The sequence below is a fragment of the Esox lucius genome, chromosome 5 (assembly GCF_011004845.1).
Source record: "Esox lucius isolate fEsoLuc1 chromosome 5, fEsoLuc1.pri, whole genome shotgun sequence".
In the NCBI taxonomy this organism is placed as follows: Eukaryota; Metazoa; Chordata; class Actinopteri; order Esociformes; family Esocidae; genus Esox; species Esox lucius.
The window spans coordinates 21,811,422-21,836,963 of NC_047573.1; the positions used below are offsets into that span (position 1 = coordinate 21,811,422).

General features: G+C 46.0%; 2 protein-coding genes across 9 annotated transcripts in view; one reads left to right on the forward strand and one right to left on the reverse strand.

Moving 5' to 3' along the window:
- sdccag8 (SHH signaling and ciliogenesis regulator sdccag8) overlaps positions 1 to 23,715 on the reverse strand; it is a 38,602-nt gene extending 14,887 nt beyond the window's left edge. The window contains exons 1-15 of one of the 3 annotated variants that reach the window (XM_010888756.3): positions 23,510 to 23,714; positions 23,143 to 23,289; positions 22,733 to 22,818; positions 22,319 to 22,432; positions 19,183 to 19,308; positions 18,667 to 18,765; positions 18,458 to 18,522; positions 18,149 to 18,340; positions 17,055 to 17,193; positions 16,348 to 16,500; positions 15,864 to 15,998; positions 15,218 to 15,334; positions 14,849 to 14,991; positions 2,891 to 3,018; positions 838 to 946 (exon numbers count right to left, since the gene is read on the reverse strand). In XM_010888756.3, coding sequence (XP_010887058.2) covers positions 838 to 946; positions 2,891 to 3,018; positions 14,849 to 14,991; positions 15,218 to 15,334; positions 15,864 to 15,998; positions 16,348 to 16,500; positions 17,055 to 17,193; positions 18,149 to 18,340; positions 18,458 to 18,522; positions 18,667 to 18,765; positions 19,183 to 19,308; positions 22,319 to 22,432; positions 22,733 to 22,818; positions 23,143 to 23,289; positions 23,510 to 23,576 — 1,820 coding nt within the window. In that variant the 5' untranslated portion in view covers positions 23,577 to 23,714. Of the gene's footprint in view, positions 1 to 837; positions 947 to 2,890; positions 3,019 to 14,848; positions 14,992 to 15,217; positions 15,335 to 15,863; positions 15,999 to 16,347; positions 16,501 to 17,054; positions 17,194 to 18,148; positions 18,341 to 18,457; positions 18,523 to 18,666; positions 18,766 to 19,182; positions 19,309 to 22,318; positions 22,433 to 22,732; positions 22,819 to 23,142; positions 23,290 to 23,509 lie in introns of all 3 variants that reach the window. The other 2 variants (XM_029120100.2, XM_029120101.2) reach the window with 2 other exon arrangements.
- Positions 23,716 to 23,846: 131 nt separating this feature from the next.
- The window catches only part of cep170aa (centrosomal protein 170Aa), a 44,449-nt gene continuing 42,753 nt past the window's right edge, over positions 23,847 to 25,542 (forward strand). For 3 of the 6 annotated variants that reach the window (XM_020046756.3, XM_010888763.5, XM_010888764.5), the window contains exon 1: positions 23,851 to 24,234. The gene's annotated coding sequence lies outside the window, so the exon portion shown is untranslated. Of the gene's footprint in view, positions 24,235 to 25,542 lie in introns of all 6 variants that reach the window. The other 3 variants (XM_010888762.5, XM_020046755.3, XM_020046759.3) reach the window with 2 other exon arrangements.

Genomic DNA, 25,542 nt, shown 5'->3' on the forward strand with positions numbered 1-25,542 from the left:
TCCGTCTGTGTGTTGTTTCATAAATCTCTATCTGTGTGTGTGTGCGTGTGTCCGTGTCTATTCATTTACCCGTGTATGTGTCCATCTGTGTGTGTGTGTGTGTCATTTCATATATCCCGTGTATGTGTGTTCGTGTGTCGTTTCATATATCCGTGTGTGTCCGTCTGTGTGTCATTTCATATATGTGTGTGTGTGTGTCCGTGTGTCGTTTCATTTATCCGTGTATGTGTCCGTGTGTCGTTTCATATATCCGTGTGTGTCCGTGTGTCGTTTCATATATCCGTGTGTGTCCGTGTGTCGTTTCATATATCTGTGTGTGTCCGTGTGTCGTTTCTTATATCCGTGTGTGTCCGTGTGTCGTTTCTTATATCCGTGTGTGTGTCCGTGTGTTGTTTCATTTATCTGTGTGTGTGTCCGTGTGTCGTTTCATATATACGTGTGTGTCCGTGTGTCATTTCATATATCCGTGTGTGTGTCCGTGTGTAGTTTCATTTATCTGTGTGTGTGTGTGTGGATGGTTGGTGGGGCCCTGTACAACAGCAGTCCTTAAACAGCACAGTGTCGGGACTCCATCACAAAGAACCAGTGCCACAGAAAACAGATTTCACAATCTGCACATGTACCGCACAGTTCTCCTCATCCAATATGGTCCAAGACAAAAAAACAGATTGCAGTGGTCTCCCCGGAAACGCAATTTACATCAGGTGTCTGGGTAAATATAGGGGTTGCGGGTTTGGGTTTGATTTCTGGGTTACAGTGGGGTAAAAATAGTATTTTGAATGGGATTAAGGTTTGGGTTCTACACAAGATTAGGAAAAGGTCAAACGTGTGTGTTACCTGCTGGTCTCAGTCAGCATCTCCAGTTTGGCCCCCAGACTGCGACACTCCTCGGTCAGCTTTCCTATCAGTGCATTCTGGGAGCTGAGCAAGCCCTCCAGCTCAGCCACTGTCAAGGGGACATAAGACCACCACCATTATCCACACATTAACCCAACATCTAATGTACAAGTATATAGGCAATATATAGTGAATTACAGTATGTTTCTTCATAGCCAAATTCATTACATGAATAAACCCACTGACTGACTGTCTAACTAACAGCCAGACTGACCAAGTGACAGAACAACTGTTTGATTGAGAAAATGAGTGATACAACAGTATCTTTCAGCAGATTCACCACGCATTGTTGTTTAAAGAAACTACTGAATTATAAAGAGAGTTGTTTACTAATGTAGGTTACCTGGCCTTGTCTCATGTGCTCATAGATTGACTTCTGACTTTTTCGGAGCGATCCGGCGCTCGACTTTGATCAGTCTTTGAAACACTGTGCGACGGTACCAGCTCTAACATATGTTTATTCTATTTATTTTTTTCACCATTTTCTTTTTTAAATGCCCCAAGTTTTGAATGGTGTACACTCCACCTGCTCGCTCTGTCACAATGGAACTCATGAAGGACTGCATTCTTCTCAAAAGCACCTCAGATTCATAAAGAGCCTTTCAACGGTTTCCTGTTCTGTGAAATAGCAGATGAGGGTATACGCATGTGACTCTTCCAGGCTTAGATCTCAAGGGCTTCACGCGGGAGAGCTCAGGAAGAGTTTTGACTTAGCTTGCATTCAAAGCAGAACAAACGCGTTTACCAAACACAGTCTGGCTGACTAAGGGTAGTTTATAGTTTATTGCTGTATGTCTGGCCGCTGAGACACGCTCGCCAGATTCCTTTCATTCAGAGGTGAAAGTAATTGCTTTTCATAGGTTGGATTCCACCGGTCAATGGCTGAACCGGAAACAAAATCTTGAGAGACAACTCTAAACTCAGGGGGGGCGAAATGAACTGTGACTGTACATCATATAGGGAGTAATTACTAACTCGGCACAGTTAATCTGGTCAGGATGAGCTGGTTTCATGTTCGCTCTAAAAGGATTTTGTCACGGTGGTTTATGGTTGGAGTCTGCCAGTTTATAGAGAAACTCCATAAAAGCCTGTTAGCCATTAGGACCCAAATAGACAAAGGATGCAGAAGAGACACACAAAAGCAAATCGAGATATTTGGGAAGTGGTGTGAGAATCTTTTTTTTTGGGTGTGAAAATAAACCGTCTGAAAAAAGTTGGGTCGCAGGCTGGGAGCAGAAAAAAACTTGTCCAAAGTATCTTTAATTAGCTGACGGGCTTTGAAAGCGGCTGGGCAATGCTAGGCCATAGAGAGAAACGAGATACAAAGACAAACAAACTGGGAGTGAAAACAAACAGGGTAAAGAGAGAGAGGGAGAAAAAACACATCATCTAGAGGCTATTCTGTCTACAACTACTAAAAACCAAACTGTTTAGAAGGGGAGGGAGGAGAGAAAAGGAGTGGGTGGCCGGGGGGGGGAGAGAAAACTAATTAGCTGGTGAGAGAGGCCATTATATGCTTTAGAGAAGGAAGTGGTGTGTGGTATTAAAGGACTAATTCCATAGGCCCAGAGAGCTTCCTGCTGAGCTTCTGATGCCATTTCTCTTTAGACAACATGTGTGCCACGAGGCGCGCCAAAAAGAAGCCCTTTGTTTTCCCGAGGCTTTGTTCTGGCAATCAGCATGCTTCAACTTTCTCAAACGCAGGTAAATAAACTCGCCGGATCCAGATGGTGCCACAGATGTGAGAGCAGCACTCGGAAAATCAACAGACAGTGGGCAACGCGGCGCCATTTTTCCCCTTTCTAAACGCTAACTAATACGTAACGGCCATCCTCTGGAGCGCCGAGCATCTGTTCCCTTCGGCCAGCCAAAGGTTACAGGTGTTCCTGATGCCGCCGCTCACGGCGCGGTGTGGGCGAGTGGGGATGGCGGGGGGGGGGTAGGGGTGAAGTTTATTCTTGGCAGGCTGAGGGGCGCGCCACCCGACACCCACCGCTCAGCTCATGCTGCTCCTCTGTTTGCCGGAGCCTCTGGGTCAGCTCTAGCTGGTGCTGCTGCGCGGCGAAGGTCAGAGCGTCCACGTCCTCGCTCCGGCAACGCTCTGCATTCTCCTTCTCCTGCCTGAGAGACAGAGAGAGATGGTGGGAGGGTGAAAAGAGAGGTAGGCATGGAATGGAGAGACAGAAAGATGAATAGAGGAGCTCAGGAGGGGTCAAAGCGTAAAAGTTTCAGGGTCCAGACAACAGACCCCCGAGTGTTGAGAACTAAAAGCAACAGTAGGCTACAGTGTAGACCGAGGGTTTGGCTACAGTGTAGACCGAGGGTTTGGCTACAGTGTAGACCGAGGGTTTGGCTACAGTGTAGACCGAGGGTTTGGCTACAGTGTAGACCGAGGGTTTGGCTACAGTGTAGACCGAGGGTTTGGCTACAGTGTAGACCGAGGGTTTGGCTACAGGCGGCCCGCGGTTTTTGCATATTATCAGAATTATTCGGTTTTGTTTTTGGTAAGACCTGGACTAAAGTTAAATGAGTTTAATCTATTTCATCTGTGTCAGAGTATTGCCACAAATAAAATTAGAAACATTACGTAATCGTGTGACAGTGTTAATTGCAACGTCTTCTTGGGCTTCTCGGTGCCCCTATTTGCTGTACACAAAATATTTTCAGAAATTGTTAGAATTATGACTTTCCGCTCCAAACAAAAAAACAGCCCACAGTGGAATCTAGTTGCTAACCCTGGGGTGGACTTTGGGAAAGGGATGCACAGTTTACATACGGTGAAAATGGACTGACAGTAAGCTACTACAAGGCATCTCTTACAAAGTCCCTGATGCTACTGTTCCAACTCAAAGACAGATATCAGACCAATCTAACAGCCCACAATGCTGTAACAAACATCACAACAAAACTACCGCACCACTAGTGTCGCGCACAGAACACAATATCACGTGGCGTTCAAACCTCCACACCAAACAATTATCTTCAAATTTTAATGTAACGCAAATCCAACAAAACGGAAACGTCATCAAAGTGAGAAGGAAGGACAACAAAAAACGAAAACTCTCTTCAGTCGCGAAGCGTTGAAGGGAGCGAACGAAAAGGAAGCGAGCAAACTTTTCTCCCACACTGTGTTTTGGAACAGGGCTCCAAAGTGACCGTTCCTCCAGGCCTGCTGTCGTCTGGAGTGTGAACGCGGGCGGGGTGTCGGGTGGTGATGCGCCTGCCCGGGAGACCAGGAGAGAGAGGCCGCCCGCCCGGCCCCCTGCGGTGCTTGAACAGCGGCCTAAAACACCATCCATCCCCACACCAGCGCCCAGCATGGGCTCCGACAACCCTCACAGCCAGCCATTTGTTACTGTTTGTTTCCAGGGGGGCCCCAGCCTCGCACCGGTGGTGTTTATCTACCAATTAGCATGAGACAGCCGGCCAGAAAGTTTTTCCGAGAGGACTAGAGGATGATGAAAGACTGTGTGTGTGTGTGGGGGAGGGGGGGGGGGTTTGAGGTTTTCAGCCAGGAGGCCAAGATCACCTGCACTCAGAAGAGAGCGAAAGAGTGGAAGTTCGACATGTTCTTCCTCGATACGTTGTTGTCCTTGGCTGGTATGACTCAGGTAATGGTGATGGGCTCGTGGCACTTAAAGCGGGAGTGAACAGTTGAAACAATAGCAAGGCGCTGTAACTGCCCCGTTTCTGTTGAAAGCTGCTCGATGGGGCTCAGTTTATAGAACTATGGATGTAAGGTCAGACCGTCCATGATGTCAACATTATAGTTTCAACCTTGTTTTCAGGCTGTAAAGGTTTGTTTACCTTTACTGTGCTTAGAAACATTGGATATTGGATAATACAATTCAAACTAAGATCATAAGGCATTTAGAAGTTATATTTTTCAAGAATAAAACAGAGATGTATAATTAATATATAGGTTCAAAAATAGAAGTTGCAACTCTCGGTTGCCCCTTTCACATGTATCATAATTTAGATGTATTTTTGTGTACTGATTCAGCCTACTTAGTTGTTCTGAAATATAATTTCTCTGTTTTGCTGATAAAAGAATGGCATCATTGAGGACATTAAAGCAACTTCCCAGTGAAAATCAAACTTTTTAATTAATATTCTTTATACTCATATTCAAATAATTTTTATAACTCATCCTGTATTTGTACTTGTAGCCAAAACATAAATTACAGAGAAAAACATTTTTAAATATTGTAAAAAGAAAAGAAAGCATGCCACTTTCTACTAGAGTACAAGATCAAACAGGATGAGTTGGTTTATCAGCAGTTGAGCTAGCAGTCAACTGGAATGCATATTTTTAATGACTAGTATGTATCTACACCTTTCTATTTTTGGGATATGCCAACACAGAATAGATGGTCTCAATAACATGCTTTATTAAAGATGTATTTGGAAGGAAAACTGTTAAACTCATATTTTAAGTAATTACATATATGCATATAGTAATCATACATTTACTAAGAAACTAAGAACTAAGAAAATGTCAGGAACAGCTTAATTTTATTTGTGATTAATCAGAGTCACTTTAAATGATGGCACGTGTGTAATGACTTCTATTTAACATGAGTTTGAATGTGATTGGTTAATTCTGAACTCAGCCACATCCCCAGTTATAAGAGGGTGAGCACACTTATGCAACCAGGTTACTGTAAGGTTCTTACAATAACCTCAAAGATTTAAGTTTGTTTTTCAATTGAATTGTTCACATTATAGGTCACATTCAAAGTTCTGACATGATTTATCTTTGTCTTATTCTTTTACATCACAAAAACCTGGCATTTTAACAGGGGTGTGTAGACTTTTTATATCCATTGTATAACCTACAGTAAAATACGGCTTTAACCATCTCTGGCATTACAGGCACCAATCCAAGCCTTTTCTTCCACATTGCTCTTCCAATCATAAAGTCACATCAGTCAACAATTGTGAGGGCAGGCTCACGCAACTCATGACATCAGCCAGCTTCACAGGTGTTTGAGTCACCTGAGGGAGTCGTGTGAGTGCAACGGGTTTAGGAAATCTGCCCTATACCAAAAGTAAAAACATACCCTTTTAAACTCATTGCAAAATGTGTGCAATTACAGAAACCAGGCAGGAAATGAACTTTAAAACTAAAACATCTCTCTTCTGTGAAGATATAAAAAATATTTCACAAAAACATATTTCTGTCATGGGGTGGGGGCCCCACAAACCAAATCTCACCCATGTCCCCCAAAGGACTAAGACCAGCCCTGGCCACCTTTCTTTGAGAATTTTTTTTATCAACAAAGCCCACAATGAGAACTCTGTTTACACATATTTCATACGATCCACTTTTCTCAGGCCAGGGGTCGTATTCAGTTTGCTCACTGGCTGTAATGATGCGAGTGAGGCCTAATGTCCACCGAGTCAGAAGGCAGCGCTGGATCTTCCAGCCTGGTAGGGGGAACTCATTCTACCCGTCCCAGCGACAGACTACGTGGCTGGGTCCTGGAGCACTAAGTGTGGTCCGAGCGCTGCCTAAGTGGGTACTAGTCAAGCTGTTGCCCATTTGATCTGGAATACCACAGCCCATTTGAGCACAGAGTTTGCCGCACCCTGCGGTGCTCCGTGAGCCGGGGCCAGGAATGACCAAATGCTAAGGTCCCTAAAACGACTCAGCCGCTTGGCTTCAGAAGAGCTCGGCAACACCACTGTGTAGTGTAAAAACGTGTCAACCGGGTCTGCAACTTTTACGGCACATAACGCAGAACTAGGATGTATTTGAACACGGAGGAGTGCAATGTCTTTAAAACACACACATGCTCCTACCCGCCTCAAAACAGAAAAAATGAAAACAATATAATAGTAGCAATCTAGCAGTGCCCAGTGATCATCAGACAGCATGTTCCCAAGCCATTTCAAACACAAACTCACCAACTCATCACTGACTTATTCAACTCTCATACTGTTATTCCTGACAACAAAATGTGTTTTATTTTAATTACAATGTATCTGGCAAATGAATATGTTAATGTAATTGTAGCGGTTGCCATTTACTGTTTATGGCTTAATGTATATTGTTGTTAAATGAGCTCTACAGTGATATCCTGATGCTAAGAATAACAGTAGAAAGAGTGGGAATGAATGATGATTAGGTGTGACACTGCCAACTGGTTGGCATACAGTGGCTTATTTACATTTTAATTATGTAGAACACACATACTCTTTAAATGAAACCTTTACATACATATTGTATACATGCTAAATATACCCATGTACATACATATAATATTTATGTATATATACTGTACAAATGAATATATATTCAGCAACTGTTGTACTTAAATCTGCCGATCTCCTTACATCTCCCCCTCACTCTGCAAGGCAGACAAATATCAAAAGGAACTCTATTGCCTGGATATCACTAAAACAGCACATTGTAGCCTGGCTATCACTAACACGTCACACTGCAGCCTAGCTATCCCAAATATATCGCACTCTACCCTGGCTATCGCTAATTCATCACACTCTACCCTGGCTATCGCTAATTCATCACACTCTACCCTGACTATCGCTAACACATCACAGTCCACCCTGGCTATCGCTAACACATCACAGTCCACCCTGGCTATCGCTAACACATCACAGTCCACCCTGGCTATCGCTAATTCATCACACTCTACCCTGGCTATCGCTAACACATCTCACTGTAGCCTGTCTATCGCAAACACATCCCAATGTAGCCTGGCTATTGCTAACACATCACACTGTAGCCTGGCTATCGTTAATACAGCAGAGCACTGATCCACGCATTCTCCCTGTCTCTCTCTTCCCATCTCTCTCGTCTCCTCTCCGTCCTGGGGGCTATCATCTCTGCTCTCATCCCTTTTTCCTCTGCGCCCACCCCCCACTCGCTCCCCCTTTTCCCTGCTCTCCCTCCCACCCTTTTCCTTTAACTAAACTGGCTCTGGCTCCCTCCATCTGGTCCCTCTTCCTTCAGCAGCCCCGCACCTGTTCACACCTCCTCTCCTGTTGGACCGCATTGAACATTTCCTCCGCTGCCAGGGCTATTCTGGCACCCGCAACCTCTCTGTCATTCAATCCATCTGTCAGAAGTGAACTTTGTTTACCGCCAGCTTCTGCTTTTCTTCTTCAAGGAGCGGCAAAGCCCCCTCAAGGTCACAGGCAGAACCAAATGCAGTCGCCACCAATTTAACAAACACTCCCCCGATACAGTGCAGCTACACCAACCCCCGGTCCTCCCAACCCACGGATGGAAAGCAAACGTTCATTTGCAGAAAAAGATTTCACTCCTATGCAAACTTCAAAAAAAAAAATAAACCTTCTCACTCTTGTAAAGTTAAAGAAATCTGAATAGCTAAAAGGAACACAGATGATCACCTTTGTATAATCACTGACTTCGCAGATAATAACTTCCAAACACTGCTATTTCCAACACGTTCTTTTTTGAGAGAAAATGTACTGTTCTGACTATGAAATGTGCTTGTCTCATCTGGCTGTCTTAAGATAAATACACTAATTGTAAGTGGCTCTAGAAGAGCTTGATTATTAAAGTGTAATTACAGGCAGATATATGATATTTGTATAGACATAACAGTATGTGGTCTCAACCAAATATAATAGAATAAATCCCATGCATAAGGTTTTTATTCCTTAAATTTTTATATCTGTGGATTACAGCTATTGTAACCCTCTAATAAACCCTTAATGGATCTAATAAACCCTCTGATGTATTAGTTATTGTAACCCTCTAATCTATCTATTAAAACCGTGCCCTTACAGCTTTAAATAGGTGTTTGAATAATATTTTATTTGATACAATATGCATTTCAATTTTTTTTATTAACACAGACAGAAATGTAGTCCTAGAGTTCACTTCCTCTGTCAAACTGGGGCTCACACCCAATCATGTGACATCTTGCCCCCCAACCTCTGGCCTCATTTTAAAAGCCCCTCCCCCCCACCCCCACCTTAGCAATCAGCCTCATGCAAACCCACACTGTCGAGTAACATAAAGCACAGCCTCCGCTTAAATGGTGTCAAATCAAAAGTGTTCCACCGGAACAGCAGCCACTGACTGAGAAAACATGGAAGGTGGAGGGCCATGGGGGTAGTGTCCAGCTCATTCCTCTGTTCCTTCTCGTTACCATGTCTTTGTGTGGGTTCCTCTCTTTGAAATCAACCCCAAGTGCCATCTGCTCCGTGTGGTACCAGCGCTGGACTGATAGAGTGGAGTCCGGCCAGGCCAGGAAGGGCGGGAGAGATTTTCTTATTTGTACAATTTCACCCTGTTTTCTCCTATTCATGTCATTCTTGATGGTTTCCTCGGCTCATCTCAGCAACGACGTAACCTCCAAATCACATCTTCCCGAAGCCATTCTACTTTTTACACCGCTGGCCCGAACAGGAAGTACTTTCCCGCACCCATGCGCATGGAAGACAACGCATTAATTGGCCAAAAAGACATGATTGAGTCTGCAGATGCCCGACCTACCTCAAAAAGTCACCAGAGCGCAACAAGCAAGGCGACTTTGAACAACACCACCGTCCCCAAAACGGCACGGAGCCAATTTGCACCGCCACATGCGAGGCCCGTGGGGATTGTCGGTATGTCATGACCACAATTTGAACTCTGGCCGCAATGATGCAGCTGTACTGCAGGACAGTGACTTCTCCGCTGCGCAACCCGTAGGCCCCCGCAGTTAATCTTTCAACACATTTTCCCTGTGCTGTAGACACACACACAAAAACACAGCAGGTGCATTTACACATTCCAGCATACTTTGAGGCCATAGTGTGACACTGAAACACTGAGGAAAATGTGTTTTCTCCAACGCTCGTAGGTACTGGAATGGCAAAACTTAGTTTGCTCACTTTTGATTCAACTTTCACAATATTGCATATTCATAAAGCATTTTATATTTGAGAACTGTTGGGTTAGAGACTACCCGTTATCAGCACACTGATGAAAATAAATTAAAAATGTAAGTTATGTAAATACATTTAAGAATGTAACTATATTTCTAAACGGTATTTCGATCATCTCTGTAGCGGTGACAAACTGTGACAAATAATGAGAGAGCGATAATAGACCAGTGATGGAATGAAAAAGTGTGCCTCGTTCTGGAAAAGGAGGGAGAAGGAGGGAGACGAGCAGAGATGGTACAGTAGTAACCCGTCTTCCAGAAACAGTAAGTAGGCCACTTTCTCTGGGCAGAGTTGGCCCAAGCATGAACACTTGCACCCAACCAATTTGCCTCCATTTTGCCCCAGGGCTCTCTGCATTCTTTTCTGTACCATCCGGCAAGATAGAGAGATGGATGGATGAAGAAATGGAGGGATACAGCGACGGGGCGGGAAACAAAAAGCAATAACGTTCATTGATACTTTGTCATGAGATGACTATTCATGTTTGGTGTAAAATTCCGGCCCTGGATGAAGTTGACCGGCCATAAAATGTGTCTTAAGAACTTTTAATTAATTTAACCAAGAATGGTTAAGACAGTCCCATTTTCCAGACATCTAGATTTTATTGTAATGTATACAGTCATCATCTGATAATTAATAAGGCTGCGATTTTTAATAAGCAAATTCCTTCATTCTTCCTCTGACTGGAAATAAGAATGAGAAAACACACAAAAAAGGAATTTTCGCCTAGCCCTATAAAATAGCAATACATAATGTATTTTATTTGCCGATGTTTAGAATCGTCTTGCATGCAAATGATTGCATCCTTACTTTGCTGTTAGTTGGCTGTACCTGCACCTTCATAGCTTGTTCAGCAACTTAGCTTTTAAATACGGAACTGGATTTCAGCTATTTAAAAAACAATTGTTCCTCATAGTCCTCTCTTGTCTTTCTGCAACAAATATATAGTAAGCAATATGTCAGGAAAGTGAAAAACCAATAAAATCACAATATCAAATCGCAAATCATTTAAAATGCAAAGCATTTCAGTGAACGATAATATTGAACGATAATATTGCATTGTGTGAGCCATGGCAATTCACAACTTAATTTACCATGAAAAAATGCAAAATATTCCAAGGTTCAATACTGTATCTATAGTTATTTCATCAGCAAACAGATGACTTGACATGAGGCCCTGACTAAATATCCAAACAAATAGCTGCAATTCCCTCTGTACCTTACATGCAAAGGTTACAAAAAGATGAAGGGAGAGAGAGAGAGAGAGACAGAGAGAGAAGATAGGAGAACGGAGGAGGACATTCGCTCGGCGTGGGTTGGCCTCTGCGTTGCCACGTCAGCGGCCCGGGCTGGCCGAGGCACGGTGGCAGGGAGAGGGGCGCCCGACAGCGAGGCGAGAAGACGCGGCAAGGTCTCATCCCAGGCCAATGGGCACACCACTGTCAACATCATGACACTCGGCGGTTCCCCTGCACACTCCCGCCTGGCCGCCAGCCTTCCCAGCTGCCCTATCCGTTACTGTCTGATTAGTTCTGCTAAGCAGCCCCTCCCCTGCCAGCCTCGCCGCCATCTGCTCCCGAACAAGATGGCTGCCGCCCAGCTCCTGCTCGGTGCCCGCCCTCCTACCTGGCAGCGCCGGTGCCTGCGCTTAGCCTAAAGTGCTAACACAGGTTCTCTCGGTTGGCAGCGAGCGCGGCGGACGGGATTTCATTACTACCACTACTTTGACGGGAGCGAGGCCCGCGTGTCACGGGCTCCTTTATCCTGCGCTGATTGTACAAGCGCCTCCCACCGACTCAGTTTGCAGCAGTTCGGCTGCGCACAGACTTTGCTCTCCACATAAATCTCCCCCTGGCATCCAGCCGCATCTGTTCACTATTTTATTCATTTTCAGAATCCCACCCTTTCAGGGCCTGTCTCCCTCTCCCCGCGTTAATAGGAAAGAGAGAGAGCGAGAGAAAGGGAGAGGGGCAAAGTGTAGACACCGAGCGAGGGAATAGAAGCGTGTCATGTTTAATGGAATCCCGAGTTCAAATGCGAAACCTTTCATGACTAACCCAGCGGTGGGTGACAGCTCGGTTTCTATGGCCCCAACGATTCCCGGTTTGCCGCGGGGTTTCGGAAGGTCACAGGAAGGAGAGACTGGGCTTTCAGGTAGCTCGCAGTGTAGCGAAGGTGGTGGCTGTGACGCATCAGCCGGGAAATAAGCTATTTGAAAATGTCAAAAGAAACCCACGGAACCCTTGCCATGCCTCACACCTCGCATCTCTGTGTGGTACAATCTCACCACCGCAGAACCGCTTGAACGGGACCCGTACACAACCGCCGGCAGACGGGTGAATGGGAAACGCGGCTGTGGCCGGCATTGGCATCCGGGGGCCAAAACGGTCAAGGTAACACGGAGTCCGGCAGCGGCGGCATCCAAAACATACACGGGCAGGCTCCACCTAGACCACGGGCCCGACTACAGTTCCTCCGCTTGTATGTAGAATGTTCTGTCCACCCATTTACCGCAAGAGAGACACTCGGCTTTGTCTGTCTTTGCTTTGACAGAGGCGTCATAAATATTGGGGACTTTAAACGGGCATGTTCATGCCCACAGGTCCCCCTTCCGAGCAGGGACACGCTTCTGAATCCATCCAAACTTTGGGCCCGCTCTGCCAGCGATGCTTCTCAAACGCTGTCATTAAAATGGATGCAAAATTTCATGTGGATAAAATTCTAGGGTTGGTGGGGATGGGGGGGGGGGTGGCGTCGGTGGGGATATTTGGAGCCCGACAGCCCGTTTCCCATCCAAGCCTCAGTATAGAGCATTACCACCAAACACCCAATTGAAGTGTGTCTAGGTTGTGAATATCAGTGTCTGGCACGTGACGCTTCTGAAAGTTTGCTGTAACCCCCCCCCCCCCCCACCCCCCCCCCACCCGTGAGCAGAGCGAAGGAGGGGGGACAGACACAAAGACAAGAGCAAACAAACCAACAAACAAACAGACAGACTAAAGCCCAGGCTCAAAGCCGTCAGAAGGAGCTCAACAGAGTGGGGGGGATTAGGGCAGATCCTCGGCTGCCCAATGCACAGCTGGCTGATGATCCAATGCTGGAACTGATTGGGGCAGGGGGGTGGGTTTCATTTTCAGCGCCATCCGCCGCAGGGCCCGGGGGGTGCTCTGTATGGGTGTGTGTGTGTGTGTGTGTGTGTATATGTCTGTTTGTGTGTGCGTCAAAAAGAAGACAGCTCACGAAAATCTAACAAAAAGACAAAAAAAGTGCTTCATGTCCCCCCCATTTCAAGGGAAGCTGTGATCATTCGGGCCCTGAGATAAAGAACCCGACACCAAAAAGCTGGAATCAAAGGCCCCTGTCTCAGAAGCCCGGTCACACGGCCGCCCGCCTCCCAGCCTACTCTTCCCCTGGAAGTGACACAGAGAGGGCGCCCCCCCCCCCCCTACAAAGGCCCCCGTACCTCCCAAAGTGAACAGCGGGGGTGCCGCACTGACTGACTCTCACAGAGACACACCCCCCCCCCCCCCCAACCGAAAGGGATTTGTGATACAGTTCAGGGAAGAAAGGGAGAGAGAGCGGCCTGTTAGATTGGCCTGAAGGAGGAGTGCGACCGCGGACAGATGTCTGCTGCATCTGTGCTCCGTTGCCGGGCCGTATCTCTCCAACCTGCCCTCCAGTTCACATAAACACCACCTGCCTGATAAAAAGCCCTCCGCCGCCAGGCGCCGATCGCCAGGGCTCACTTAAAGGGCCAGGCCGACAAAACGAGAGCCGATCGTCGCCGTCGACGGAGGAGCCGGAAACCCGCCTCCGTAGTCGTCCCCATCGGAGAGGCGCGGCCTCCCGCGGGGTCGTGACCTCTCCTTCAGCGGACCACAGAGACAGTGAGGAACGCCGAACCGTCCGTCCTCTACGGGTCAACCCCGGGCCGTGGCGGCGGACAGATGGAAGGTCGGAGCGGCGAGCTTAGAGAACAAGCGCTGTGTGCCCCGCGACTCGGACACGGCCGCGGTGTGGCGTATCGTCATGTCATCTCCACAGCTGTCCAGATTACACCAGGCCACGGAGAAGACAGATCAGAGCTCCACAGCGGTGGACCGAGGGTGAGAGCGCGGTTCACTCGACGGCGCCGCGTGGCTCCTCCACGTGGCGGCTGGGCACATCTGTCTGCCTGGCTCGGCTTTGACACCTCGGCTGGGGGAGGCGGGGGGGGGGCGCAACACTGAGCGGCTGGCAGGCCACTTGACGGAGAGAAAGGCGCCGATCCTACCCGCCGGGCTCTGGGCGGACGGGCACAGGGCACGGGCAGGTGCCAGCAGTGCCAATCTGCTGCTGACCGCCAGCCGACACAGTGCCCACGGAGGAGGAACAAAAGGAGGAGGAGCGCTCTCCTGCCGCTGTCCACAGCGCCACGCCATTTTGACTTTCTGAAAATCTAATCACCCAGTGAAGGGAATGGAACCCATGTAGGTGGAATTTTAACAATGAGCAAACGCTCACAAAATATTTCACGGTGGTCAAAATATCCCCCTAAAAAATACTCCACATACTCCAACACACATTTTCCTTTTCCACTAGAAAATTGGGCTAATAGTTTTTGAAACGCAGGAACAATTACGAGAGAAGGACAGCCTGCTAAAGGCTGATTAGTTTGTGAACCAGTACAACAGCTAAACAGCGCGCCGCCATTATCAAACCCAATTATCACACTCGAACGGGTCTCGCCGCCGACATTAGCTAGTGGCTACGATTCGCGGGTGAAGAGGAGAAACAGCGCGTGAATCCTCTTTCCCCGTCCGTACTATTGTCGCCTGACCCGTGACAGGAGGTATGCGTAAGGACAGACGACAGCCGGTCTGGGAGACTTTAATAAAGGTCCGGTGCTCCCTAACTTCGGACCTGGCACCGGCTGGTGCCTGTGGGCTGTGCGCTGGCGCAGAGGCAGGCGGAACTGAACAGGGCGGCTCGGTTCTGGCCGCCGCGGGGCGGGTGTTGCGGCATGTTTAATAGGATTATGGGTCACCTGGTGAGGTGCAGTTGGTGCTCGGCCTGGCCCAGCCGCTCGGTCAGAGTCAGAGCCTCCTCCTGGAGTCGGCTCGCGTCCCTCTGGGCCTGATCCAAACGCTGTCGGCAGCCGTTAAGCTCCACCCCCAGCTTCTCCGCTTCCTGTCCACAGAGGGAAGGGGGGGGGGTGGGTTATAAGTAACACACCAACCTTTGCTCTAGAACATTTACATGTAAACAATTCAAACATACTACACTGCTCATAGAAATTGTACTATAGTGTAATAGCAAATTAAAGGTTTTGTCTGATATCAACGCACAATCACTCAAAAAAGCATTTGTTTTTCCGTCGCTGTGGCCGTTGCTCACACCTTTTCAGCCCTCTCACCTGTTCGGCCGCCACGAGCTGCCGCGAAATCCTGGAGTTGGATTCCCGGAGCTCCCTCTCTGCCTCCTGTCTCCTCAGCTGAGCCTGGCTGAGCTGATAGCGCAGATCCCCGCACACCTGGAGGCACAGGGGACGGATCAGGAGTTCAGGGGAGCGGCGGACACCAGGCCGAGGCGTCTTCGAAGCGGTCGGCACGACACGCCGTCGCTTTGCGTACGACCGCTCGTTGACCAGTACTGACCTAATTAGCACCCAGTCGCTATACCCTCACAGTCAGTTAGTATTAATTGCATTGCATGGAATGACAAACCTCCCTACACGCTCATCTGCTTCCTGCGGAAATGTTTTTCATGCTTGACACTGTCAAATCGAATGCCGTTGCAAAGGCTATGACGCCACCCAGTGGCATTACAATACATTACAACAACAGTACTGGAATCTCTCCTCAGAACGACAGTCCCACCGACAAACCAGGGAGCCAGACAGACGGATGTACAAATCTGGAGCGTCGCCGGTCATTTCCCATTCGCCACGTCGGTAAATTTAGCAGCTGCACTTCTCAGAGAACCCGTTCCCGAACATAAACATGCGAACGGTCCTAAACCTCTCCGGGTGTTTTACTACGGTGGTGAAGTGTCTTCCGTACCTTGCTGCTGTCCTGCTCCTGAGATGCCAGTTTGCGTAGGGTTTCGTCCAGCTGGGTGGTCAGGGAGGCCCGGTCTCTGTCGGCCCGGTCCAGTTGACCTTCCTGGTCTGCTACCCGCTGGGACAGGCTGGACACCTGGGAGTGGAGAGACGGCCACACTGAGCTAACTGAAAACCAATAGGGCCCCAAGAGGGCACAGAATATGGCTTATATACATGGCTAAGAGCTGTCCTTAAGTACGACGCATCTCCGAGCGTATAACATCCCGTTACTTTTTACTGTTCTCATTGTGTTGGCAACTGGTTTCTCATTGTGTTGGCAACTGCCTTGAGTGCCCATATTCTGCATCATCAGGGGGTTTGATACCAGCCCGGAATTCCGTCTCACTCTCTGCTCTGTCATTCCTACTTCAGCACCTGTCAATAAAGCACAAAATGCCTCAAAATATATATTTGGGAGGGGGTTCAAACCCAGACGTACGGACCATTTGGGCCAGTTCCTCCTTCTCCTTGCGGGCCTCGTTGCGTGCTGCCTCTCTGGCCTCGGCTATTTTCTCCCGCTCCGCTTCTATCTCCCTCTCCAGCCATTCTCTCTGCCGGGCCATCTCCCTGGAGAAGGCCTCACACTGAACCACCGCCTGTGGTAAGGACAACACGGGTGCACACAAACGTATTAATGACAGGAAGTCATGTTCCACGACTGACTAAGTGAGATCAGTAAAATGATAATTGGCTCTAGTGGCATTGACTCACCCAAACAGCTTACCAAACATTGCGTGGGGCATTTCTTGCTTTTCACTGACAACCACATTAAAAGCCATAACAACAATCAGCTGTTTGATAATTCCCTTGCGTACTGTCAACTGCGGGCTTCCCGGGAAGGAATGCAAAGAACATTTATCTACCATTGATATGCAATGTATTAATTATTAGAGAACAGCTTGGGTTGGTATTTACAGTTTGCTTTGTTATAAACCATAATAAAAAAAATATATATACATCTTCTTTCTAATTTCTTTTGAGCCTCCCCTGAAGCTATCTGGCGCCCCCACCTGGGTAGGCACGCCTCACACTTGAAACCCCTGGCTGTACAGAGAAGAAATGAATGTTTTCTGGAACGGAGAGGTTTAACGGGTGTAGTTAAACAGCCTGACCACTTGGCGTCACTGGTGCTCAGCAGTTGTCGACTTACCCTGGTCTTCTCGAGGTTGGCCTCCTCGGCCATCTCTACGGCCTGCTTCACCTGCTGGTAGGAGGCCCACTCCTTCTGCTGGGCTTCGTTCTGACTGGCCCTCAGTGAGCACAGTGCACTCATCAGCTCATCGCGCTCTCTGTGGGACACACAGCCGTGCGCGCAAGCACACACACACACACTCTTTATAAATGTATATCCTTGCAGGGACACAAAGTTAGGATTTTAAATTAGACTATCTTCCCAAACCCTTAAATATAACCCTAACCCTTAACCTAACCTTAATCTCAATGTTAACCTTTCGCATAAACTTAACTCCTAAGCCAGATATAGCCTTTTTCTCACATGGGGAGCAGTGAAAGATCCCACAAGGTCAAATAGGTACTTAAAGATCCACAACAGGTACTTAAAGTGTGAAAACAAACACAAGCAGTTGACAGACCAGATCTCGGCTCCCCAGTAGAATTTCTGGTTTAAGGATACCAGTTCTCACAACCAGACATGCCGTGCACTTCATCCAGACATACCGTGCGCTTCATCCAGACATGCCGTGCGCTACATCCAGACATGCCGTGCGCTACATCCAGAAATGCCGTGCGCTACATCCAGACATGCCGTGCGCTACATCCAGACATGCCGTGCGCTACATCCAGACATGCCGTGCGCTACATCCAGACATGCCGTGCGCTACATCCAGACATGCCGTGCGCTACATCCAGACATGCCGTGCGCTACATCCAGACATGCCGTGCGCTACCAAAGTCCCATTTGTCATTCAGGAAAGACATCAAGAATCAAATTACGACGACTTTGCTAAAGGGGGGTGAAGCGATCGATTACTTGGGTCAAATGAACCGGAATCCTTGAGACGACATCTAAACTTGGACGCTCTTTCCCTAAACATAGCCCAGAGGCACTGGCCAATCAATAGACAGCATCAATAAAGTATGATCAACGGTAAAGGCCTAGGCCTCTGTTGCTACAAGAAATAACCACCACATAAGAGGAAAGAAACCTCAAGAGGACCCCAAAGACCTGAATCCATGAAGGACAAACGGCAGGAAAAAAGGAGACAAAGGCGCGATCCCACTGACTTGGTGACTCTCTCGACGGCCTGGACGTGCATGTTGGAGTGGGTCTCGGCCAGCACGGCCTCATGCTGGGCACACTTCAGACAGAGGCCTCCTACACACTGCTTGGCGCTGCCCGCCGCCGCCAACGCCTCCTTGTGTCTCAGACGATCTTTGACCTCCTCGCACTCCCTCTGACTGCCAGCCAAGTCCTTCCTGAAGGGAACAAAACAGAAAGAGGATGTGCAAGCGGAGGACGAGGAGAGATGAAATGATTACTCTGTGCGTGCATTTTACCGTTCAAATGCAAATAAAGTCATTCAGTTTACTTACTTCAGTGACGCTACCTGAGCCTCCAGGGTCTCAGTCTGGGCTAGATACAGGGCTTTAAGCTGCTCCTGAGGCACAGACAAGCTGATGTTAGAAAGGAGATTAGCTCTTGACATTACTTCAGCACTCTTTGAGAATGCACATTTAGACAAAAGGCTACCTAATCCAAAGCTTTATCAAATGAAGTGGTGAGCGTAGTCATAGAGCCCTACCAGTTCTTTCTTCCACTTGTGTTCCTCTGCTTGTTTAAAGATTTTGTGAGCTGGTTTGGAGGTAGGAATGTGAGCAGTGTCTGCTCTAGGCTCATTTACCTGGGGGGGGGGTGAACCCATCAGTCCCTATGTGAAATTATCCTTGCAATCGATGTCTTACTTGTATGCCATGTCTGTACATGCATTTTATATTCATCCTCAATGAATTACAGTTACAGTTACTTTTGTGATATAATACCCTACATCAATGGCTAAACAGCAGCAAGAACTTGCATTATCCGTCATCAGCAGATTGTTACATTTACACAGAGGTTATTCCTCTGATAGCACCAGAACTTGCATTATAGTTGGTAAAAGATAGCAAAATATACATTTAATAACAAAATAAATCAAAAAGAGATTATTAAATGTAAACATAAATACTTGGAAAGATACTGTATTGTAGCTGTATTGGAAAAACACTCATATACTAATCTCCAGAATAGACCCAGACCAATAATTGTGAAATCCCATTACCGAGTCATTTAAGAGAGTGTAGTCTTTTAGGGTATCGTGCCCCATTTTGGACTTGATCTCTCCATGTAGTTTCTCATTTTCCACCACCACCACCCTTATCCTCTGTTTCATCCCCAGGAGCTCCTCCTGTACACAACGACAACACAGTCAGAAAGAAATGACTGTCACAAACAACAGACACACAGTCACCGGCAACTGACATGCAGTCACAGGCAACAGACACACAGTCACAAACAACAGACACACAGTCACTGGCAACTGACACGCAGTCACAGGCAACAGACACGCAGTCACAGGCAACAGACACGCAGTCACAAACAACAGACACGCAGTCACAAACAACAGACACGCAGTCACAAACAACAGACACGCAGTCACAAACAACAGACACGCAGTCACAAACAAAACAGACGCAGTCACAAACAACATACAAATATTCACCAACAGGGGATATTCAGTCACAAACCACAGAATCACAGTCATAATCAACAGATACCCATTCAAAAACAACAGATACACAGGCAAACAGCTGTGCTAAAATGAATAATAACGGACACTGGTAGAAGTGCAATAAATGATTGATGTCCACCAGGAAAATGTATGAACGACTAAAACTGCAACTTGTACATAACACAAAAATGTTGAAGATTTGACAAGTAAGGAAATGACATGGTCAAAGTGGCTACAAACTGTAATGGAGAGGCAACTGGATCCTTCAGCACAACGTGGACATCTAGTATGGTCACCTGGACGTTGTCGCTAGGGGGAGCCCTCAAGTGGATGGATGAGCAGGACGGACCGGCAATGAGTGATGTTGTGCGGGATGTTGGGCTGGACGGACGGGTGATGCTGGGTGGGACGTTGGGCTGGACGGACGGGTAATGCTGGGTGGGACGTTGGGCTGGACGGACGGGTGATGCTGGGTGGGACGTTGGGCTGGACAGACGGGTGATGTTGTGTGGGACTTCGGGCTGGACAGACGGGTGATGCTGAGTGGGACTTTGGGCTGGACTGACGGGTGATGCTGAGTGGGACTTTGGGCTGGACGGACGGGTGATGCTGAGTGGGACTTTGGGCTGGAATTGAGCAGGAGGGATGGGCCATGAGTGGTGTTGGACTGGAGGCCAACTGTTTGAGTGATGTTGAGCAGGATGCACTAGAGCCTGTGAAGGTTACCACCTGAACGGACTGACACCTATTGGCTCACTCAAGTCTACGTTTCTCTTTTTTTAAGTTCTAAGATTAGTCTCTTATGATTTGATTTTAATGTGCAATAAAACCCCAGGGGAGATGGGAGAAAACTGAGAATATTTAATTTCTCTTTCTAACAATATTAATTTAAACAATGTACTCCTATATTCTACTGGAAATACAGAGTGTATATCAGAGCGAAAAAGTTAAAAGCGAAAAGATAATAAACAGTCCGGGATGAACATGTGTCATCAGTTTCCTTAAGTCTTCTAGTTAACACTTGCTGGCTGCTTTTCTTTCACTCTGCAGTCCAACTCATGACCCCAAATGTGTGGTTGAGGTCATTGTCCTGTGGAAAAGCAAATTACAGTCCCACTAAGCACAAACCAGAAGAGATGGCATATCATCACACTGGTTGAGTGTGCCAGGAATTCTAAATAAATCACAGACCATGTCACCAGCAAAGCACCCCCAAACCACCACACCTCATCCTCCTACCGCTTCACGGTGTGAACCACACATGCGTATATCAACCGTTCACCGCCTCTGCATTTGTCAACTACATGGCAGTTGAAACCAAAAATCACACATTTCCAGATTTCCACCGGTCTAATGTCCATTTCTAATGTTTTTTGCCCCAAGCAAGTCACTTTTTCTTAATGGTGTCCTTCAGTAATGGTTTCTTTGCAGCAATTCAACCATTAAGGCCAGATTCACGCAGTTTCCTTGAAAAAGTTGATGTTGAGATGTCTGCCACTTGTGAAGAATTTATTTGGGCTGCAGCTGCAGTTAACTGCCAATTTCTGAAGCTGGTAGCTCTAACGAACTTATCGTCTGCAGCAGAGGAAACTCTAGGTTTTCCTTTCCTGTCGCAGTCCTCATGAGCATCGGTTTCATCACAGTGCTCTAAAGTTCTTGAACTTTCCATATTGATTGACATTAAAGTCTTAAAGAAATTATGTTTGGTAATCTCTCTTTGCTAATTTGAGTTGTTCTTGCCATAATGTGAACAACTATAGTAGATATAATGATGGTCCACTACATACCCACCCGACTTCATCACCCTCTGGATACCCACCCTACTGCATTGAGAACAAAATGAGTTCCACAAATTAACTTTTAACAAAGAACAGGTAAAAAAAAATAAAAAAAAAAAGAAACCCATGAACGAGTAGGTATCCAAAGATTTGACTGGTATCGTATTTAGAAATTGACATGACATATGTAAGAAAAAATGTAATCAAAAGAGAGTTGAGGAAATGGTCAATGGTTGTCAGAGTTGTTTTTTTCCAGTCTTTATTGTCTTTCAATTGATAAGGTACTGTTTTGTTTTCCTAAAAGAAACAGAGTTTATCGTATAAAGAGATATTGTTAAATATACTCAGTTTTCTTCCATCTCTGGATTTCATTGTACTTCGCTATAAAAAACCAAAACATCATGCGTAACAAATCATAGGACTTAAAATGCAGGCTGCTCTGGTGAGTCTGAAGGAGCAAGAGTCGTTTTGGACTATTGAAGGCAAAAAAAAATCCACCAATCGAAAACAGTGCAGCCAAGCATGAGTTCAAGCATAATCATTTTAGAAAGAATACATTTTGTCATTGGATTATAGTGCTTTCATAATTTGGTTGATGATCACATTGTCATCAGTCAACTCCATCATTATTACGTTCAAAATATGCTCTCCCCAAGACGTCCAGGCCGCTTTTCTGTACATCCAGACAGCACCCGTCTAGCATCTAGCACATCACTCATCACCCATCCGTCCCGCTCAACATCACTCATCACCCATCCGTCCTGCTAAACATCCACTCGAGGGCTCCCCCTAGCGACGACATCCAGATGACCATACTAGATATACATGTCGCGCAGGGGGATTGAGCCCCTATTGCTGTAATGAGAGACCTGTGCTAATCAGAGGTTGGCTAATCAGACCAGACAGACCTTACAAAACTTGACCTCTGCCTCCAGATGCTGAATGTACTCTGTCTGGTTGTGGATTATTGGGACTAGGTCTTGAACTGCCGGCATGCTGGATGTCACGTCCGCTGAATGTGTCTGATAACATTGGGCAAAGAAGGACCTAATTAGTGTGCAAAAAAACTAGTATCTGGACTCAATAATGCATTATAGTAGTTTCCAATAACAATGGTTTCAACCCAATAGGGCTTATTTGTGATAAATCAATATAAAGCCTTAGGATCAAAGTGATTGATTGGAGTTAAAATCACTAGTTAATCTGATCAAAGTAACAATGTAGCGAAAATGATGAGCCTCTGTGTTATGTTAAATATTAAGTTAAATAGGTAGCCAAATTGAACATGGGTATATGCACGCGTTACACTGTAAGGACAGCACCTTTGGTGAAGATTTTCTCTTTGAAGGCCAAGTGAAGGGAAGTGTTTCTTTCTGTTGCTTCTGCAGGAGTGATCGCAGCTGATTGACTGAAACATAAAAAATTATTTAGTATAAGAGCATCAGAACTCCCTTATACAACAAGCTTATCCGCAATTGTGTGTCAAATCAGCTGTGTTAGAGACAGGGCTCTATAGTACAACTATTTAGCTTGCATACGATCGTAAATATTTTGCTATGCAACCTAAAATGTACATTTCAGTGAATCAGTGGTCAGTGGATTCTAGCTTTATTACTTAAACAGTTGTTATGCTCTTATACAGTATTTGTATGTTAACCAAAAATTAAATACAAAAAATTAAGGGACTGAGGGGTTGACACTGATCACAGGCAGTGTGTTTTAGCAAATGTACCAGCTTCACTCTGTTGCCTTTGGTTCCACGAGTCCTCTCCATCCGTGCCGTCCGTGTCTCCAGCACGACTTGGTTCCATGCCCTCTACATCTGAGCCTGGCTCTGCGAGTGCACTGCTGAGCTGCTGGATGCTACGGTTGGCTTTCTCTGGAGGGTAAAAAAAATCATGTTGACAGCTTTAGCTTTGCCTATTAATACTAAATGAAAAATGGTAAAACATAATTAAAGACATTCAACGAGTTTAATTCTCTTTTGAGAAGATTCAAAACAGAGTCTACGGCTAATGTCAACCACAAAACATAGCAAAAAAGACCAGCTTGTTATACCCAAGATTTTCTGGAAAAACAATTATCTAAAGTTAGCTAACCTCTGAGTTTCTTTTGATAAGCTCCCAACTCTTCTTCTTCATCATCATTATCCAACAGTGGCTTCATGGATAACTTGTGAATTATATGGCCTCGATTCAGAGAGTATGCTAACCGTTTAAAGTGTGTGAAAACCGTAGATCAGTAGATAGTGGCAGAGAATGTGATGGTCTGGGCTTCCTTCAGACGGTTGGAATTAGCTTTCCAAACACTTCCGTAAATCAAGCGGTTGCTTTTGGAACTTGTAGTTCTTTGACGGACGTGATGACCAACGTTCGAAAATAGAAACTACAACCACAAGATCGCGTTGGTAGGACTATTAGATTGGTGGTCTATGGTCGCATGGCGATCACCGTAATCATATTAAATAGATTTTATTCGGCAAAAATGAGCATAATTGATAGATACATAGAACATTATTTGCAGGATCTCACCCATTTTGTGAGATTTTTTTGTTTTATCCGTTGCATTTCGTTTTTCAAAAAATCACATTCGGTCCCACATTTGCCAATCAATTTTGAAAAAACACGCCCACCAGGTCCAGTTGGAACTGCAGACGCAGGCACCTCTCCGCTATTTGTGAGGAATAGCGTTATTGCTGAGCAACTGAGAGAAGACCGACCGGCATAGGACGGGGCTGGGCACCCGGTTCAGAGTGTATACAGTTTCATTGGATAGAGCAACCCTCCATAGAAGACAAACCATAGAAAAGAGACGCAAAGAAAGGGTAAGTGAGCTCTGTATGGAACGAAACCTTCTCTAAAGCTGTATCATCTTCGGGAGAGTGGTATAGGCTATTGCAACCTAATGTAAAACAACTTTACAGCTGTAAACGGAACCAAGATAAAATACACGTTTTAAATCTATTGGCATATTTGTGAATCGTGAAATAATACATTAAAGGAAGCTAAGGCCTAAATGATCCAACTCGCTGTGGGCCTATGCAGAATGATTAGCATATTTAGGGTCATTTCTTATTGTTAACTACATAATAAAAAAAAATAGTGTAGTGAGAATGGTTAGGCTAGCAATGTTTTGTCGTGCAGCATGACCTCTTACACAGCCTTTGTGGTCTTGCAACATTGTTGCAATTAAATATTCCTTACGGTGTAACCCGTTACTGTGTATCCAAGATGCCATACATATTAAGCCTCTACTGCTGCCACTGTATGATATTATTATTTGCTATATTTTCTTCAGTTGATACAATTTTGATAGTTTAATACTCGCCTTTAGCTTTAGCCAGGGCTATGCTCTGGCTAAACATCGCTGGACCGACCAGGATGTTCTGTTGTTACCAGTTCAATGATCTACGGGCTATCAGATATTGGTTCGTCTATTTATAATTATATATTATTGGTTATTATGTGCTTTTCTTTTCGGTTTAGTTTTTCTTTCGACCATGACGCTGGACCCCTTGTGGGCTGTGTTGAGTGTTGGGGCTTTGTTTTGAAGCCAGACAGCTGGCCTGGTTTACATTCGCTCTCTTTGTGTGATGTATAGATTTTGTTCGCCACACAAGACTAACTTACATAAGTGCTGACAATGCAACTGAATCCTTTTATATGTTTAGTTTAATTTTGAATGAAGAATCATCTATATGAAGCTTATCCTCTTAATATATCCGGTAATTCCAAACTCACTCGAGATGGGTGTTTTGATTCCAGCACTCAGATTTTTTATCATAAAATCTTGAGATTCTGCTATTTCCTTACGCTCTAGAGGATATAGACACGTGTGAAACAGGCAAGTGTTGTTAACTGCAAAAACATGTATTTTTTTTACAAACACAATTGTCTGACTTATTGATTGTCTTAGAACCATGAGCAGGTTTAATCAGGCAATACAGAACTTTGTGGACATTTACTGCGTGAACCATGCTTGTCCTCTTTGTGAGCAGGACAGTGTCCATTGGCCCTATTGGTTAGTTGTCTCCTCCTCTTGCAGAAATTCAAGTATTGGATCTGAGCCACTGATAATCATAGCCAGCACTCCTCCAACTGTAACCGCTGGCTGTATGCAGCTGCTTATTGGT